Source organism: Argopecten irradians, chromosome 7 (genome assembly GCF_041381155.1).
Source record: "Argopecten irradians isolate NY chromosome 7, Ai_NY, whole genome shotgun sequence".
Classification (NCBI taxonomy): domain Eukaryota; kingdom Metazoa; phylum Mollusca; class Bivalvia; order Pectinida; family Pectinidae; genus Argopecten; species Argopecten irradians.
The window spans coordinates 13,267,948-13,285,185 of NC_091140.1; the positions used below are offsets into that span (position 1 = coordinate 13,267,948).

General features: G+C 34.7%; 2 protein-coding genes across 2 annotated transcripts; both read left to right on the forward strand.

Annotated features, from left to right (window-relative positions):
• Nucleotides 1-2,193: 2,193 nt before the first annotated feature.
• On the forward strand, nucleotides 2,194-16,725 carry LOC138327035 (cytochrome P450 2B2-like). Its single transcript, XM_069273026.1, has 7 exons — nucleotides 2,194-2,461; nucleotides 3,035-3,131; nucleotides 8,732-9,075; nucleotides 12,362-12,692; nucleotides 13,416-13,597; nucleotides 14,025-14,468; nucleotides 14,768-16,725. Exons 1-7 carry the CDS (start codon nucleotides 2,194-2,196, stop codon nucleotides 14,947-14,949), a joined length of 1,848 nt encoding a protein of 615 aa, XP_069129127.1. The 3' UTR covers nucleotides 14,950-16,725.
• LOC138327599 (cytochrome P450 2B2-like) lies at nucleotides 3,213-5,553 on the forward strand. The gene is made up of 2 exons (XM_069273809.1): nucleotides 3,213-4,423; nucleotides 4,850-5,553. The coding sequence occupies exons 1-2, from the start codon at nucleotides 4,276-4,278 to the stop codon at nucleotides 5,311-5,313; spliced, it is 612 nt and encodes a 203-aa protein (XP_069129910.1). The 5' UTR covers nucleotides 3,213-4,275; the 3' UTR covers nucleotides 5,314-5,553.
• Nucleotides 16,726-17,238: the final 513 nt, after the last annotated feature.

A 17,238-nucleotide genomic window follows, 5' to 3' on the forward strand; every position in this document is an offset into this window, starting at 1 on the left:
CGTATGCTAATGAGGTGTCGTCAGCAAAAAAACGACATATAGTGAGGTAAGTTCGGTTGACATATCGTTGATATAAATAAGGAAAAATAGAGATCCTAGGACAGATCCCTGTGACACACCTGCATTAATATTTTTCAAAACAGATTTGGAATTTATCTAAGCATTGATATCACTATTTTTAACTTCATTGGGGTATGAAAGAAATTTTGTTTGCAAACTGTGTAAATCCGCGTATACCCCGATGAAGTTAAAAAATAGTGACGTCAATGCTTATAGTTAAATTTGCAGACTACTTAATGATATAAAATATGTTCAATAAGAAAGTCGGTTTTAGTATGAAAACAAATAAAAATTAATTGCAATATTATATTTTCATTTCTGCACGACAAATAATTGGCTATCCAGATAAGTAATGTTCAATTTAGTTCATAGTGTCGAAGTTTGTTTATATGACAAATTCTATCAAAGGTTTTTGGGAAATCACAAAAAAATATGCATATTACAAAGTTCTCTCCCTTTGGGTTCGATTCGAATTGTGACGTCATTACTATGTGTGCAAAACTGATTCCTTTTTCTCCAAAACATATGACGTAACAATTAATAACAACTTACACAAAAGGGCAAATAACTCTAGTATGCAAAAAAGTACATTCCATCCAGCTCGTATAATCTACACAAAATTCTATTGGAAGTCGAGCCCTATCTGGGTGAATGAGTATGTGTGTCATCACAGATAGTTTTGTCCATGTGCGGCAATTCATGTATGCATCTATTTGTAGTCCGTCTAAATTATGTATGTAGGCCTCCGTCAATTTTTCTTAGGGCACCTACGTATCATGTTATGTCAGACAAAGTAGCATAGTCTTTAGAATAACAAAAACACACACATACACACACCATCATGGTTCATATATAGTTGAAACCAGTAATGTAAGATGGCATTCGTGCATCTTGTATGTAATTAACAAATGTACAGAAGAATGTGTGAGAGATTTACCTTCCCCCCCCCCCCCCCGCCCCCCCCCCCCCCCCCCCGCCCTCCCCCCCCCCCCCCCCCCCCCCCCCCCCCCCCCCCCCCCCCCCCCCCCCCCATTACGTTTCATCTTCCTAACGCCATCTTCCTGACAAAGTAGAATAGTCTTTAGAATAACAAAAAACACAACACATACACACACCATCACTGGTTTCATATATAGTTGAAACCAGTAATGAAAGATGGCATTCGTGCATCGTGTATGTAATTAATACAAATGTACAGAAGAATGTGTGAGAGATTTCCCCCTGATGTGATTTTAAAGTTTGTATTTCTTGTAATTTTCACTGAAACGATATGTCGTTTTTAACATTTGATATTTGAACATGGACATGTAACTTGATGATTAAGCTCCCCAAAAGCATATGTCAGCCTATAAGAGAGCCGGAATCTAGGGATACTATTATTCCTGGATTCGAATAAAACGCCCTCAATCACCGCCATGTTCAGTACCTTCGGGTTATGTCGGAATTCCGAATCGTATCACGTGACTGAAGTCAACACGTCCTGCACGTGGTGATCCAGGTAACTAACGTAAGCTCACATGTGTTTGTTTACGTTTTCCTTCATGCTGGTATATGTCCACAGAGCGAGTATTTGAAACATCTAATTCACAAATGCCGTAATTTAATATGGTGTGTATCAAATATTGTAATGTGCGAGCTTTCTTTTCTTTGTAGGTATAGTCAGCTGAGGTCGACCACATGTTTTGTTTATGAAAATTAGTTGACATTTCTCTTGGTTTCACAACTCTCGTGTTACTTCGAGATAGTCGCGACGATGTTCGGAAGAGTTCGGAAGAGTTCGGAATGATTCGGCTTCTTTCGATCCTATTTTTCACGTGTACACGTTAAAAAGATTTTTTTACTTTTATAATTAAAAATACTTCCAGTGCTGCAACTTTATAAAAAGTGGTAAAATTAGAAAGTTTAAAACTCATACAAACGGAGAAAAATATGTATAACACTTAAACAGTTTTTACTATGACAAAAAGAGCGAAAGTGATAGACCATACAACTTTAAGTACTACATCAACCAATCGTGATAAACGTGTGATTGAACAGTATTCCTAGAAGTAGCATAGATGATAGGCTGTATTCAGTATGGAACCGTGTACTATAGCTCTCTGCATTTTTGGAGTTTTTATTCTTCTGAAACTAATGCATTCCTCCGACAACGGTCCACCGGGGCCTAAAGGCTATCCAATCGTTGGGAACTTTCCTCTTTTATTATTTGGTAACAAATCAAAGTTATTTAACCAACTACGAGGTAAATATGGCGACGTGTTCAGTTTACAGCTAGGCAGCAGACGTATGGTGGTCATCAATGGCTATGAGGCTTTAAAAGAGGCGTTTGTGAAGCAAGCTGACGTCTTCTCGGAGAGACAAATACCTGATTGTGTATCTATGAAAACAAGTAAAGGAAAATGTGAGTGTATGTTTTCTGTTTGACCTAGTTAAAATATAAATGTTCACATTATTAATGGCGGTTGTCGTCAGTGAAGCAGACGACACATTTGGTGCATCCTATTTCATTTTACTTACATATTTTAATTAGATTAAATGCATATGTATCGTAATGATATGCAGACTATGACTATTTATGACGATTTTTTTTCTATGTTTGCCATACTTTCTTTATAAAAGAAGAGTCGGCATATTTCTTTCTAAAGCGAGAAAAAAAATAGTCTAATAGATCTTGTGAAGTGTAAGCATTATGCCTGCAAAGGGCTATCTGTTATAATCTTAACAATGTTTAATACTGAAAAGTTTAAGATTTTGTTATGTCAACATAGATTACCAGCGAAAATGAAATATACATATTGATGTTTACACCAACATCGTACCACACCTACATAAGAATATGACAATCAAGTTAATGATTGTAATGTTTTCGATTTATTCATAATAATTTCCTGTTATTCGTACCTTTTTTGAAATTTTAGTAGGGGTATTTATTTCTTTATTCATAATGTCTTGTCATTCTTTTTAAACGTTGCAGGTCTTGTCCGTAGTTCCGGACACAGACATTTTCTATGCGAGCACTCCGAGAATTCGGATTTGGAAAAAGATCAATGGAAAATAAAATCCACGAAGAAGTATCCGTCTTCTTAGAAGTGATAGGGAAAAATAACGGAGATGCCTTTTCATTGGGAACAACTGCACAAATCAGTGTTTCTAACGTCATCTGCAGCATTTGTTTTGGGGAGAGATACGCCCATGACGACGACAACTTCCAGAAGCTTATGTTGATGATAGACTACCATGTTAAATTACTTTCTAAAGCCGCCGTAGTAATATTTTTCCCAACTGTCAGGTAGGTAATACGATGACAGACATACTGTAAACTTGGACATTTTAGCCGGTGGTTAATTTCGTGATATCCTTCAGTAAACTACACACGCGTAAATTATAAAACTCCGTTAGTTGCCACCTTGATTCATGTTTAACCTTTGATTTTTATGAATGGTGTATGGTATGAATGTAAAATATGAATACATATCATTATTCTGTCTTTGCTAATTAAAGAGTTAGCCCCCTTGCGGATAGAAATCGACTGTTACGTCATTATTTTGTGAGCGCAATTTATGTCGTTTTCTCAGAAATGTATGACGTTACGCTCGCAAACATATGACGTCACAATCAACACCTATACGCAAGGGCAGGTAACTCTGAAATATGCAAAGACTGAATTTGATACAGGTCAGACTACTATTCATTAACGTTGCTTATGTCATTTATTTCTATTTTGTATGTACAATAAATTTTTCATTTAATATGGGGTCAGAGCAACAATTTTTATCCAATCAAGTGACATTATATGGAAAACAAATGTGAAAAAACCCAAAATTGGCTATCAGGGCCCAGATGTTCAAAAGGTAATTAGGCTAATCACAGTTTCACGACAATTTATAAATCAAGTTTTAAAGATATCTGGGGATACGAATTTTACAACATTTTATGAGATTCTTTAGAACTGCTCTTTTTATCTGCGTGCTAATTTTCGCGAAGATATAATCACAAATTTTGCAGCAAATGAGAAATGAACAATTCACTGGTCTTGTGGTTAAGCTAATCATCATTTGAAAAACTGGGCCCAGGTTGTATCTTGCTGTTTAATTGATTGGTATTGAAATACAAAAACATACCAGATACAATAAAGGCATTGTATGCAGTTATGATTTGGGTTGAAACATTACGTTTAATAGATTCCTCCCCGGTGATATAGTAAAACTAGATGCAATGTCTACGAATTTCCACAACATATTACGCTTCCTGAAACAACTAATAAACAAGCACCGAGAAACATTCCAAAAGGACAACATCAGAGACTTAATTGACGCGTTTATCCAAGAGAAAATGGATCAAGGGAATGAAGATTACTTAAATGGTATGTATAGTTAAAACGGGACAAATGGTACTATTTTTTAAAATCGTTTTATTAACATTTAATGACACCTTAGCTCACTTATTGGTGATTAACTCAATGATGCTTTATAGCACCGGTTTTATTTCGTTTAGAAATCAGTCAATGTTGTAAAAGATAACGTACAAGATGAGACAAAATTATGAAAAGCCATGAGAATGAGCATATGAAGCACAGACAAAATCTTACATAAAATCTGATAAAAACACCACGTAAGGTTATCAGACATGTAAATTACACCAAATGCGAAAATAAAATGTTCATGCATGATTGAAGTACATTTAGTATCTTTTTTTTTCGAATGCCAAATGAGTGCATATCCATTTACTTTAAATGACTTTGGTTTGAACTATTAGATACGAATGGGAAGATGCTTAATGTATTTTTCAGATGACAACTTGACAAATGTCTTATATGGATTGTTTGTCGCTGGCACCGAAACAACGTCTTCAACAATCAAGTGGGCGATACTGTTTTTAATCTGTAACCCTTACGTGCAGACCAAATTACGTCAAGAAATTAATGACGTAATTGGATCGTCACGTGCACCATCAATGACAGACAAACCGGAAATGCCATACACTGATGCTTTCATTCATGAGACATTACGCATGGACAATTTAGTTCCACTAGCTCTATTTCACGCAGTAAAACACGACACCGTATTCAGGGGCTACACCATACGGAAGGAGGACATCGTGGTCCCTAATCTTGAGTCTGCGCTGTTTGAGGAATCCTTGTTTGAAGATCCCCATACTTTCAATCCAGAGAGATTCATCGGCGAAGACGGAAAACTCAAAGGAAAAGAACATACAGTTCTGGTATTTTCTTTAGGTGAGCATCAAGAACTGTAGATGTTAATATCGTATTTTTCTTTATTTTATACTAGTAAACAGTAGCAGATTAGCCTGAATAGATAAGAAAGTTCCTCGTTTATCGTATAGAATAAAGCAAATTCAAAAGTTTTATTTTTTTAAACAAATCTCACCAGAGTTAAGCATTTGAAAGATCCTTGAAAATGAAGCGATATTTTTTTTTGCATTATACTATCTTTTTTAAGTTATATTTCCTTAGCATATATATGTGTTTCATAAGCACTTCTGAACTTATTGTATTTTATTCGTCTTTCTTTCCAAAAAGGAAAATCAGGTTTGATAGAAACCTAAGAGAATGTTTAAATATCATTTTATTATTAAACTGTATATTTGGTTTTAAATAACTTTCTTTCGCGTTTTTGATAACAGGGTATGTTTCGGGGAAAGTCTGGCGAGGATGGAACTCTTTCTGTTTATGACGTCATTGGTTCAAAGATTCAAGCTTCTCCCTGAAGATGATGACACTATACTGTCAACTGAACCTGTAACGGGGGTAGTGAACCATCCGCAAGAGTTCAAGTTCAGGGCCATTAAAATCAACTAATTGCCATATATAGCATATTATAAAGATAGATAAACCTGTTACTATAACTGAGTGTTTTATATACATTATATGTAAATGTCCATCATTGTTCTTAGAATCATACAATGCCATTAATGTAACCCACACCTTACAATATCATATATACACGGAGAGACAAGAAAAGAGTAGAAAAAAACAACAAAGAAAAGGGGTCGAGATGGAGTGAGAGGAAGAGAGAAAAAGAGGAGGGGTACATGTACACTGAAAGGTCGGATTAGAGTATAGCTACATGGTAATACAAGAAATATGTTAAAGTACATACCATAGCCAAAACGATTTCAGTTTTGTCTGTGGCACTATGTGCTATATGCCTTTATGGAATGAAGTAGTGATTACGCATGTACAAAATGCAAAAAAGATTTTTTTTAAATTATTTTTATGATAATTAAACTTACATTGATTAACCGATGACTATTATTTATGGTCTGTAGCTCAAATATTCATCGTTTCTATTTTTCACTCAACCAGAGACCATTAATTCCACTGGCAAAGCAACTATTTGAAAGTATGCTTTCCCGGTGTGTCATATATACATGCTTCATAAAGTACTTCTGAACTTTTAGTATTTTATTCACCTTTCAACACGAAATGGAGGATCAGGTTTGCAACAAAATTTAATAGAATTATTATTTATTCGAGTTATAATATTTATCATATTTGGTTGTACGTAACATGCTTTCGCATTTTTAACAGAGGAAGAAGGTTATGTTTCCGGGGAAGTCTGTGTTTGACGTCATTGGTTCAAAGATTCAAGCTTCTGCCTGAAGATGATGACGCTATACCGTCAACGGAACCTGTAACGGGGGTAGTGAATCGTCCGCAAAAGTTCAAGTTCAATGCCATCCAAATCAATTAACCGCTATGTATAGAACATAATAATGTATATAAATGGACATATTTGTACATTCCTATCATTATAAATACGATATATACAGGAACACTATTAATGAATCTATAAGGTCATTGTAGAGTATGTACCTGTGTTGTCTCCCCGTTTCTAAATATAATTTTAAAACATGATGTATATGATAGTAATTTTAAGATTTAGACGTAGATGACTTCATTCCAAACTTGTAGAGTATTTTATCAAGTTAATTTGGCTGTTTCTTCTACCTATGTTAGGTTTTATGATAATTGGGCACGGAGAAGTACATTGATATATATGCATTTCACAATGGTCAAAGACAATATGGACAAAATCATATATCTAATAAGTTGTGTGCTTTGATATGTATATAAAATGAATAGATTGAACATGAATGCATGGCTAATGTGGAATTGTTTCCCCCGAATATATCCAGTTTAAACAGACCCGTTACTTTTGGTTCTTCAAAATTAAAAGCTTGGAAAATTAAACTAAGTTAGTATGTAGTTTAAGGAAGGAAGGAGTAGTGTGGGCTAGCGTTTGGTGGTGAGGGAGAGCATGTATGCATGTAGTTTCCTCCATTAATTTATTTCTCCTTATGTCATGGTAAATAATGACGTCATAATCTTTTTGTGACGTCGCATACAGCATACCAAATTACTAATCTCGTCAATAAGAGTATTCGGGTACGAGACAGGCTTAAATTTTGTATGGAATATTCAGGAATCTTGTACATTGAACAAAATATATTTAAAGTTTACCATTAAACAAATACTTCAGGATCAATTTATTCAAAGGTGGTTTAATGATATGAATTTGTCATCAAAAGGTAAAATGTATTCAGTTTTTAAAAACGATTTTCAAATGGAGAATTATCAATTGAAACTGAATGAAAAAGATAGATGTTGTTAAATTTCGTACTTCTAATTTACATTTGCCCATAGAAACGGGACGATGGGCTAATATACCACGCAATGAGAGAATTTGTCCTCTTTGTTCTAACGGTATTGGTGACGAATTCCATTACTTATTTAATTGTACTCGCATATCAGTTCATCAAATTAGGCAAATACATATACCAAAATATTATTTTACGAACCCTAATCTAACAAAAATGAAAGGTCTAATTTCACTGTGTAACGTACGTATTCTTTCGCAACTTAGCAGGTTTATTGAGAAATTAGAGAAATTCATTTATAATAATTAGATCAATTAAGTCCATTTTATTATGTATTATACTTATGTTGTGTTGATTGTATTATACTAATGCTATGTTGATTGTGTTCCGTCATGTCAAAATGTAATACACTGATTTGACCTCTTGTTACACACGTAAGTGTGTCAGAGCGTAATAAAGAAATCTGAATAAAGAAATCTGTAAAGGAAGGGTAAAACCGAGATATCTCGGACATGTTAGCGTAGCAAGCGACTTTCAGCTGAGATATCCCGGTTTTATCCTCCATAGTCACTCATATGAGATTATTTATTCACAATAAATTTTATAGTTTATTCAGACTTTATATCCATTGTATATGTAGTCTGGAGCTCCTCGGGAATCTACAGTTATTTCAGCAAAAATCTCGATGATTTCAGAATGTAGAATATACGACGCTGCATGTAAGTCATAATCTGTAACATAAGTGTTGTCATATATACAGTGTACATGTAGCCTGTGGGACGGACTTGCACTCTTAACTGTGTCATCTTATCATCAACAGTTCATTTGAGGTCATCAATAAACTCAGCATTAAAGGATAACACTACATAAAAGGTAGAGGTAGGTAATGTAACTAGTTCGCACTTTGCATATATCTTATACTACATCAACACATAGTGAGAAATCTAGTTTGGATTGCATTGGCTCTGTTGTTATCTAAGTTATTTAAGTTGTGTTTTACGAGACTTGTTCATACATACTTTTACGTGTCTGGTCGCCACCTATCTTAAATATTAGACGCTGTGTTTACTATGGATCCGCTGACAATAGCTCTGTGTATTGTTGCTGTCTTGTTTCTTATGAAACTCTTCCATATCCCTAACAATTGTCCTCCCGGGCCGCCAGGATACCCCGTCGTTGGAAACTTCCCATTGTTCTTATCTAGTGACAGATCAAAGTTATTTAACCAACTTCGGCGAAAATATGGTGACGTGTTCAGCTTACAGCTAGGCAGCAGACGCATGGTAGTCATCAATGGCTACGAGGCTTTAAAAGAGGCGTTTGTGAAGCAAGCTGACGTCTTTTCGGAGAGACCAATACCTGATTATGTATCAATGAAAACAAGTAAGGGAAAAGGTGAGTATATGTTTTATGTTTGGCCTATCTGACAATGCAACATAAATAGAATGCATTTGATATTTTTTTTTTAAATAATTATAAATATAATAATATGTAATAATATATTTTTCCTAAATTCGTTTTTGAGACAATCCCTTGCATTTCTGAGAGCAGTCGCCATTTCAGTTTTAACTCTGCTTAGATAAAACGTGTGAACCACACACTCGTTCAATCAGTTGAACGTTCGCTGTTCAAGGTGTAACGATTACGTAACACCTGACTGGCTCTACAAAACGATATACCCAAGACGTATTTGCGTGTAAACTGAGGCCGTGCCATATATGAATGAAATGGTTTGTGCTTTCAAATAATGTTTCCAAGGACCTAGATCTATACATTTGATTAAAAAGTAATGAATTAATATTTCTTACCTTCTTTCCACGTGTGATATGCATTTTGATTATAACGTAAACAAAACTCGCAAATTCTAATTGCAGATACCATTTTCAAACTGATAATAAACATTGCACTCACCTGACAAGGTTTTATTGAAGTAATATTTTCAGCTAGATACCAAAATCTGTCAACTGCGAGCTAATAAAACACTTTAATATACACAAGGCTTTACGCATGCATGTACACGTGTGTGTCTTTGGTAGTTTATATATGGAAAAGTCACTTGTTCAGGACAAATGGTCACCTGCACGTGGCCATTCGAGTACATCAGGCACGATACTATACGTGGAATTACATCGATGAATATTATTTGGATTTCTATTCATTTGTATTCAAAACTTCATTTTGTGAAACATCTAAATTACAGCTTAGAGGAATTTACATGTTTTCTTTCTTTAAAGCTGACAATGCAAGTTAAAAACATGCATTTGAAATTTAAAAAAAAAGATAACGAAATATTTTTTTCGAAAATTGTTTATGAGACATCCCCTAGTTATGACAGTGCGGTATCTAAGGAAGAGGCAGCCATTTTTCTTTTGCTCTGCTTAGTAACCTTCACTGGCAAACCCCCTATATAAAGCATGGGACACTTGACACACGTGTGTCATTCTAAACATGTCTTGTCTCAGATACACATGCCCCGATATTGCAAATAACAATGTCAAATTGAAAATAAACACTGCACTCACCTGACAATATTTCATTGAAGTAATAGATGAATGTGTTGTCAGCTATATCCCAACATATGTCCAATACGAACTAATAAAACACTTCAATATACACTAGGTTTTACACGTGCATGTACATGTATATCGACACGTGTGTGTCCTTGATAGTTGTCGCTCTTTCGGGTCAGGTACTATAGTCACGTGTATATGGTCAGTTGAGTGCATCGAGTACGATGATATACGTGGAGATATGTGGACGTATTATTGTTTGGATTTCTATTCACTTGCGTTGAAATTTTATTTTGAGAAACATCTAAATGACAACTTAGAGGAGTTGACATGTTTTCTTGCTAAAACAAGTCCCATATCGTTTTACAGGTGAGGATTTTGTTTACCTATTTGTAGGTGATATATACTGAGGACTGCTAGGTGTATATGTACATGAATGAGCGCACGTGTGTCGATTCACGCGCTTTATATAGGGGTCGGTGAGTCGTCGGAATATAAAACAAAAATGGCTGTCCTCAACCGGGGAATGTCTCATAAACGATTCTTGAAATTCGAGTACACTTATTTAAAAAAAAAATCATTTTAATAATTTTAACTTGCATTGTCAGCTTTAACAAGCCCTATACATCTTTACAGGTAAGGCTAGAAGGTGATACATAATGAATAACTGCTAGATGTTTATGTACATATTGGGGTCGGTGAGCGCGTCGGATTACCGATAGAGAGAGAAACAAAAATGGCGCGACAGGGATGCCTCATAAACGATTCTTGAAATACAAGTGTACTTCTTTTTTATTCTTAATTCAACACTTGCATTGTCAGCTTAAAACCTAAATATTTATATCATTAATATTTCGTCGGTGAAGCAGACGACACTATTGGTGCATCCTATTTCATTCTACTTACATATATAAATTAGTTTAAATGCATGAGTATCATACTGATATACAAGCTATGTTTGTTTACGACACATTTCATTTATGTGTGACATACTTTTTATAATGAATGGGCATTTCTGTATATTATTCTTTTCAAAATAGATTTTTTGAATTGTAACCATTATACTGCAAAGGGCTTTCTTTTGTAATAGTAGGGCTATTTACAATATGGATACGTATTTGAAGGGGAGCGATCATTATTTGAGTTTTCTAAATCTATAATTAGACTTATAATATTCTAATTTATTTTGGTTGGATTTGATTGGTTGTGAATGTCTAAGCGTGTATTGTTCAATGTAGTCTGCTGATAGCTACCTGTTTGACTTAGAATACACGATCATTGCACTTGTATACCACCGTTAAGGAGCGGAACCTCACGCTAGTCATTATTGTGGTTCATCGAACCAAACATTATAGAGGCTGGTGCGACAATGCGACAGGCATGCGTCAATGCGCCATGTGATATATGGTGTATTGTGGCTCTTCGTACGGCGCTTTACCATGAAACAGTGCGACGATGTGCTATACGACATTGCGACAATTGGCCATGCAACAATGCTCTAAGTGAAGGGCGACAATTCGCCATGCGACAACGCATTATCGCACCAACGCCTCTTTGCTTGCAGCATTGGCCACAAAGCGCCATGCGACAGTGCGACGTGCGAAGAGCGATGATGCGTCATGCGACAGTGTGTTTTTCGAATTGCTCATTGTCGCTCTTCGCTTGGCTCACTGTCGCATAGCGGGCTCGTCAAACGACATGACCGAAATCAGGAACCATAATGAACCACACTAATTACTAACGTACATACAAGTTCACCAAGGTACACACGTGCCATGCAATGATAGTGCATTCTAGTTCAAGCAGGTAGCTATCCTGTGACGATATTATAAGTCTAATTTTAAATTTAGAAAAAAGTACAAATAATGATTGCTCCCCTTCAAATACGTATCCGTATACTTGTGCGTATACGTATACCGCTTATTGTTAATAGCCCTAATAGCAACTTTAAAAACTTCAAAGTTTAAGAATTTATTTTGTCAACATAAGTTAATAATAAAATTGAAATATATATATTGATGTTTATGAACCAAAACTACATAATAAATCACGGTAACATTGGGGAGATCGTCCCCTTCTCTCCCTAACATCCATCCCCACTGATGTTTAAACTGATTTTCAGTACGGTTAATGTTTCCGATTTATTTATATTTTTTTTTCGAACGTTGCAGGTCTTATCCGTAGTTCCGGAGAGTTTTGGAAGAACACACGGACATTTTCTATGCGAGTACTCAGAGAATTCGGATTTGGAAAAAGGTCTTTGGAGAATAAAATTCTCGAAGAAGTATCCGTCTTCTTAGAAGTAATAGGTAAAAACAACGGAGATGCATTTTCCTTGAGAACAACTGCACAAATCAGTGTTTCTAACGTCATCTGCAGCATTTGTTTTGGGGAGAGATACGCCCATGACGACGAAAACTTCCAGAAGCTTATGTGGATGATAGACTACCATTTTAAATTACTTTCTAAAGCAGCCGTAGTAATATTTTTACCAACTGTCAGGTAGGTAATACGATGCCATAAATACTGTAAACTTGGACATTTTAGCGGGTGGTTAATTTCGTGATATCCTTCAGTAAACTATACACGCGTAAATTATATAACTTCGTTAGTTGCCACCTTGATTCATGTTTAACATTCGATTCTTACGGAAGGTGCAATGCATTCATGTGAAATATTAATATATATCATTATATAATATGGTCCGGACTACCATTTATGAAAGTTGCTTGTGTATTTTATTTTTAATTTGTTTTTCTTTTTTTGAATGCATAATCAGTCTTTCATTTAATATGGGAAGAGAACACCAATTTTTATCCAATCAAATGACATCATATGGAAAACAAATGTGAAAAGAAATATTCAGTAAATGGCTATCAGGGCCCTGTTGTTCAAAAAGGTGATAAGGCTAATCACAGTTTAATGACGATCTTTAAATCACATTTTAAAGATTTCTGGTGATACCAACTTTACAAAACTTAATTAAATTCCTACGAACTACATTCTTTAGCTGCTTGCTGATCTTGGTGAAGATATAACCACAAATTTTGCAGCAAATGAAAAATGAAAATTTCACTAGTCATGCGATTAAGCTAATCATCCTTTGAACAACTGGGTCCAGGTTGAATCTTGTTGTTTAATTGAATGGAGTTGGAAAAAAAACCAGTTACAATAAAGGCATATTAATGCAGTTGAGATTTGCGATGAAACTTTACCGTTTAATAGATTCCTCCCCGGTGATATAGTAAAACTAGAAGCAATTTCCGCAAATTTTCACAACATAATGCGCTTCCTGCGACAGCTAATAAACAAACACCGAGCAACATTCCAAAAAGACAACATCAGAGACTTCATTGACGCATTTATCCTAGAGGAAATGACCCAAGGGAAGGCAGATTACTTGGATGGTACGTATGGTTAAAACGAAACTTACAATGATGATACTATTATTTAATCAACGCAGTCCTGTATAAGTAGTTTAATAAGAATTAATTAACCGTACCTCTTCCATAGGTAATTAACTCAACGATGCTTTACAGCACCGATATTACTTCGTTTAGAAATCAGTCAATGTTGTAATTGATATCGTAAAAAATCCGAAAAAAAAATAATAAAAATTATCTACAGAATGAGTGTTTGAAACACTGACAAAATCTTTCTTAAAATTTTAAAAAGAAATCACTAAAATGAGGTGACATGTGGAGTACACCAAATGCGAAAATAAAATGTTCATGCATGATTGAAGTTGTCTCATTTTTTCAAACGCTAAATGATTTATGACTTTGGTTTTATGTACTGAATATAAATGGGAAGATATCTTTCTGTAATTTTCAGATGACAACTTGACAAATGTCGTATATGCGTTGTTTCTCGCTGGGACTGAAACAACTTCTTCAACAATCAAGTGGGCGATACTGTTTTTAATTTGTAACACGCACGTGCAGACCAAATTACGTCAAGAAATTAATGACGTCATTGGATCGTCACGTGCGCCATCAATGACAGACAAACCGGAAATGCCATACACTGATGCTTTCATTCATGAGACATTACGCATGGCCAATTTAGCACCACTCGCACTATTTCATGCAGTAAAACACGACACCGTATTTAGGGGCTACACCATACGGAAAGAGGACATCGTGGTCCCTAATCTTGAGTCTGCGCTGTTTGAGGAATCATTGTTTGAAGATCCCCATACTTTCAATCCAGAGAGATTTATCGGCGAAGATGGAAAACTCAATGGAAAAGAGCATACAGTTCTGGCTTTTTCGTTAGGTGAGCATCAATAACCACATATTATGTTAATATTTGATTTTACTCATCATATAAACAATAGCAGATCAGTCAAACATCAAAATACATTCAAAAACCAATTGTCAATCGTAAAGAATAAAATCACATTTGTTTTTTGGGTTTTTTTCGGGTTTTTTTTAAGTATTTCATTCGCCTTTTCTTCTCAAAATAGAAAAATCAAACCATGATTGATACAAATCTAAGGTAATTAATCAATATTATTTTATTGTTTTACTGTGGCTTTGGATTGACATAACTCTTTTCCGCATTTTTGATAACAGGAAGAAGGGTATGTTTCGGGGAAAGTCTAGCGAGGATGGAACTCTTCCTGTTCTTGACTTCATTGGTTCAAACATTCGAGCTTCTCCCTGAAGATGATGCTTATATGCCGTCAACTGAACCTGTAACGCGGGCAGTGAACCATCCGCAAGAGTTCAAGTTCAAGGCCATCAAAATCAACTAAACTCTATATATAGAAAATAATAAATATAAACAAACCTGTTAACATAATTCAGTGTTTTATATACATTATATGTAAATGTCTTATTCAATGTTATTAGATTCATACAATGACCGTTAACGTAACCTAGTCACATTTTGTGTCGCCTGCAACACAAGAGCGACACATAGGTATCACATTCGATATTCATCAAAAATTTCGATATTTACAAGAGTAACGGGACTTTGAAATCGTCAAAACAGATAAATACATGGTGAGATCTCAGATGGATTCCAAAATCGTCAAAATCCGTCAATATTTGCTAGGGTTGCGGGACTTAAAAATCGTCAAAACAGATAAATCCATGGTTTAGCTTGATAATTTTTGTATTTATTGTCCGATTTCAACTAAATTTGGTACATGGTTTTATAACAATAATATCTCGGTTTGGTTTGATAGTGATCAAAATCCGTCAATTTTTACAAGAGTTACGGGACTTGATAACATAGTAATTAACTATATTTTCAACTGTAAATAACTATTTTTGTGATGTGTTAAACTGCTGTGCAGGCGACACTTCCATTTTAATGGAATTCTTGTTTGTAATATATTTTCTTCAAATTTTGTAACACATTAATAGACAAAACAGAGACATTTTCATTCTACGCTTACGAAAACCTTACAATAGCATACACACACGGAAAGACGAGAATAGAGTAGATAAAAATAACAAAGAAAATGTGAAGAGAGGGAGTGAGAGGAAGAGAGAGAAAGGGGAGGGGTATACTGAAAGGTCGGATTAGAGTAGCTATATGGTGTAATAAGAAACATGTTAAAGTACATACCGTAGTCAAAACGATTTAAGTTTTTGTTCAGATGGTTAATGTAAAACGAGATTGATACTTTTGTAGAGTCTCAAGAGTTATCAGCTTCTGAACAATTTAAAAATAAATAATTAAAGATACCCCACCGCTGACGAATTTTATTTGTTCTCTATCAAAAACAGGAGGAGGCGTATTAGTATTTACAAAAGTTACTTTATTTATATCATACCACCATTGAACAGTTTGAGTTTCTTATTTTACTTCAAGATTTCTTTTTTCCCTAATTTGCATACATAATTTTATGCCAACCTAAAACCAATTACTTAGGCAACTTGATTTTCGTGCAATAAAATTCGCGTATTTTACGCGCGATCAGAAATAATAATTCATCTCCATAATAATGTTTCAAACATATCATTGAAATATGACAATGTCGTTGTGAAAAGGTCATTAGTCATGGAACCTTGGCGGAATTGCTATGAACCGGAAATGCATTCAACAGATTTTAGACTTATCTGACTTATGACAAGTGACGGATCATTTCTGCCCAGTTATTTTTTTCTTCTTTTACTCATATTTACAGGTTTCTGTTCCTAGAACTCGTGAGGGTATTTGGCTGTGATTAATTGTTTGTTTGTTTGAGTTTTACGGCCTATCGACAACCAAGGTAATGTATGGCCAAACTACATGTCATACATTAAAACAGTGATCCAAACAGAAATAAACAATGATTGCATTGTAAATATCATGATTAGAAAAAAAGGCAAGTAAGAACTAAATCGCCGATTGTAACTATATGTCCGTGAAGCCAGAACCTTTTTTGCCGATTAAAAATTCTAAGATAATTTATTTATTGTCTGGTTTTCTTTGATATACTTAATAACATTACAATATGACAATATCGTTGTGAAAATGTCGTTAATCATTGAACCGTGAATAGAAGTTGATTTACAGTTCATAAGCTCTATAACAGCGTTAGAATTACATGTGTCGTAAGTGCCACTCACGAATCAAGAAGAGCCTTACATATGTTGTTGACCACCGCAAGTTATCAACATTTTATTACAATACTTACAATACATAGGTTTTCATTTTACAGAGACGTGTAAGAGCTCAAAATGAATGTTGGCAGTACTGCCAAAAGTCATCATATTTGTATCTTAAGTGTAGTGAAATAAGCACATATGGTCGGAACTTGAAGCTAAGTTGTGGTCTATAATTTCATTTCACATTTTTACAGTGTTTTTAGTAATTGTAAAGTGACTTCTGCAGATATGTCTTCATCTAAACATGTATAAAACATCAAAACGAGATTTTTTTACAGTGCAAAACTTCTGTGTTGTAACTAATGTTCATAAGGCATCAAGTATAACTTTATATATTGCTAATCATACCAACATTGTAGAGTATTTTATCAAGTTAATTTTGATGTGTCTTTTACCCATGTCATGTTTCACTGAACATCGATAAGTACAAAAAGATGTCAGGC

Coding starts and splice junctions, on each gene's coding strand:
- LOC138327035 (XM_069273026.1), top strand. CDS start 2,194: ATGCATTCCTCCGACAACGGTCCACCGGGGCCTAAAGGCTATCCAATC. Junction 12,693..13,415: donor ATATTTTTACCAACTGTCAG/GTAGGTAATACG, acceptor ACCGTTTAATAG/ATTCCTCCCCGGTGATATAG. Junction 13,598..14,024: donor GAAGGCAGATTACTTGGATG/GTACGTATGGTT, acceptor TGTAATTTTCAG/ATGACAACTTGACAAATGTC.
- LOC138327599 (XM_069273809.1), top strand. CDS start 4,276: ATGTCTACGAATTTCCACAACATATTACGCTTCCTGAAACAACTAATA. Junction 4,424..4,849: donor GAATGAAGATTACTTAAATG/GTATGTATAGTT, acceptor TGTATTTTTCAG/ATGACAACTTGACAAATGTC.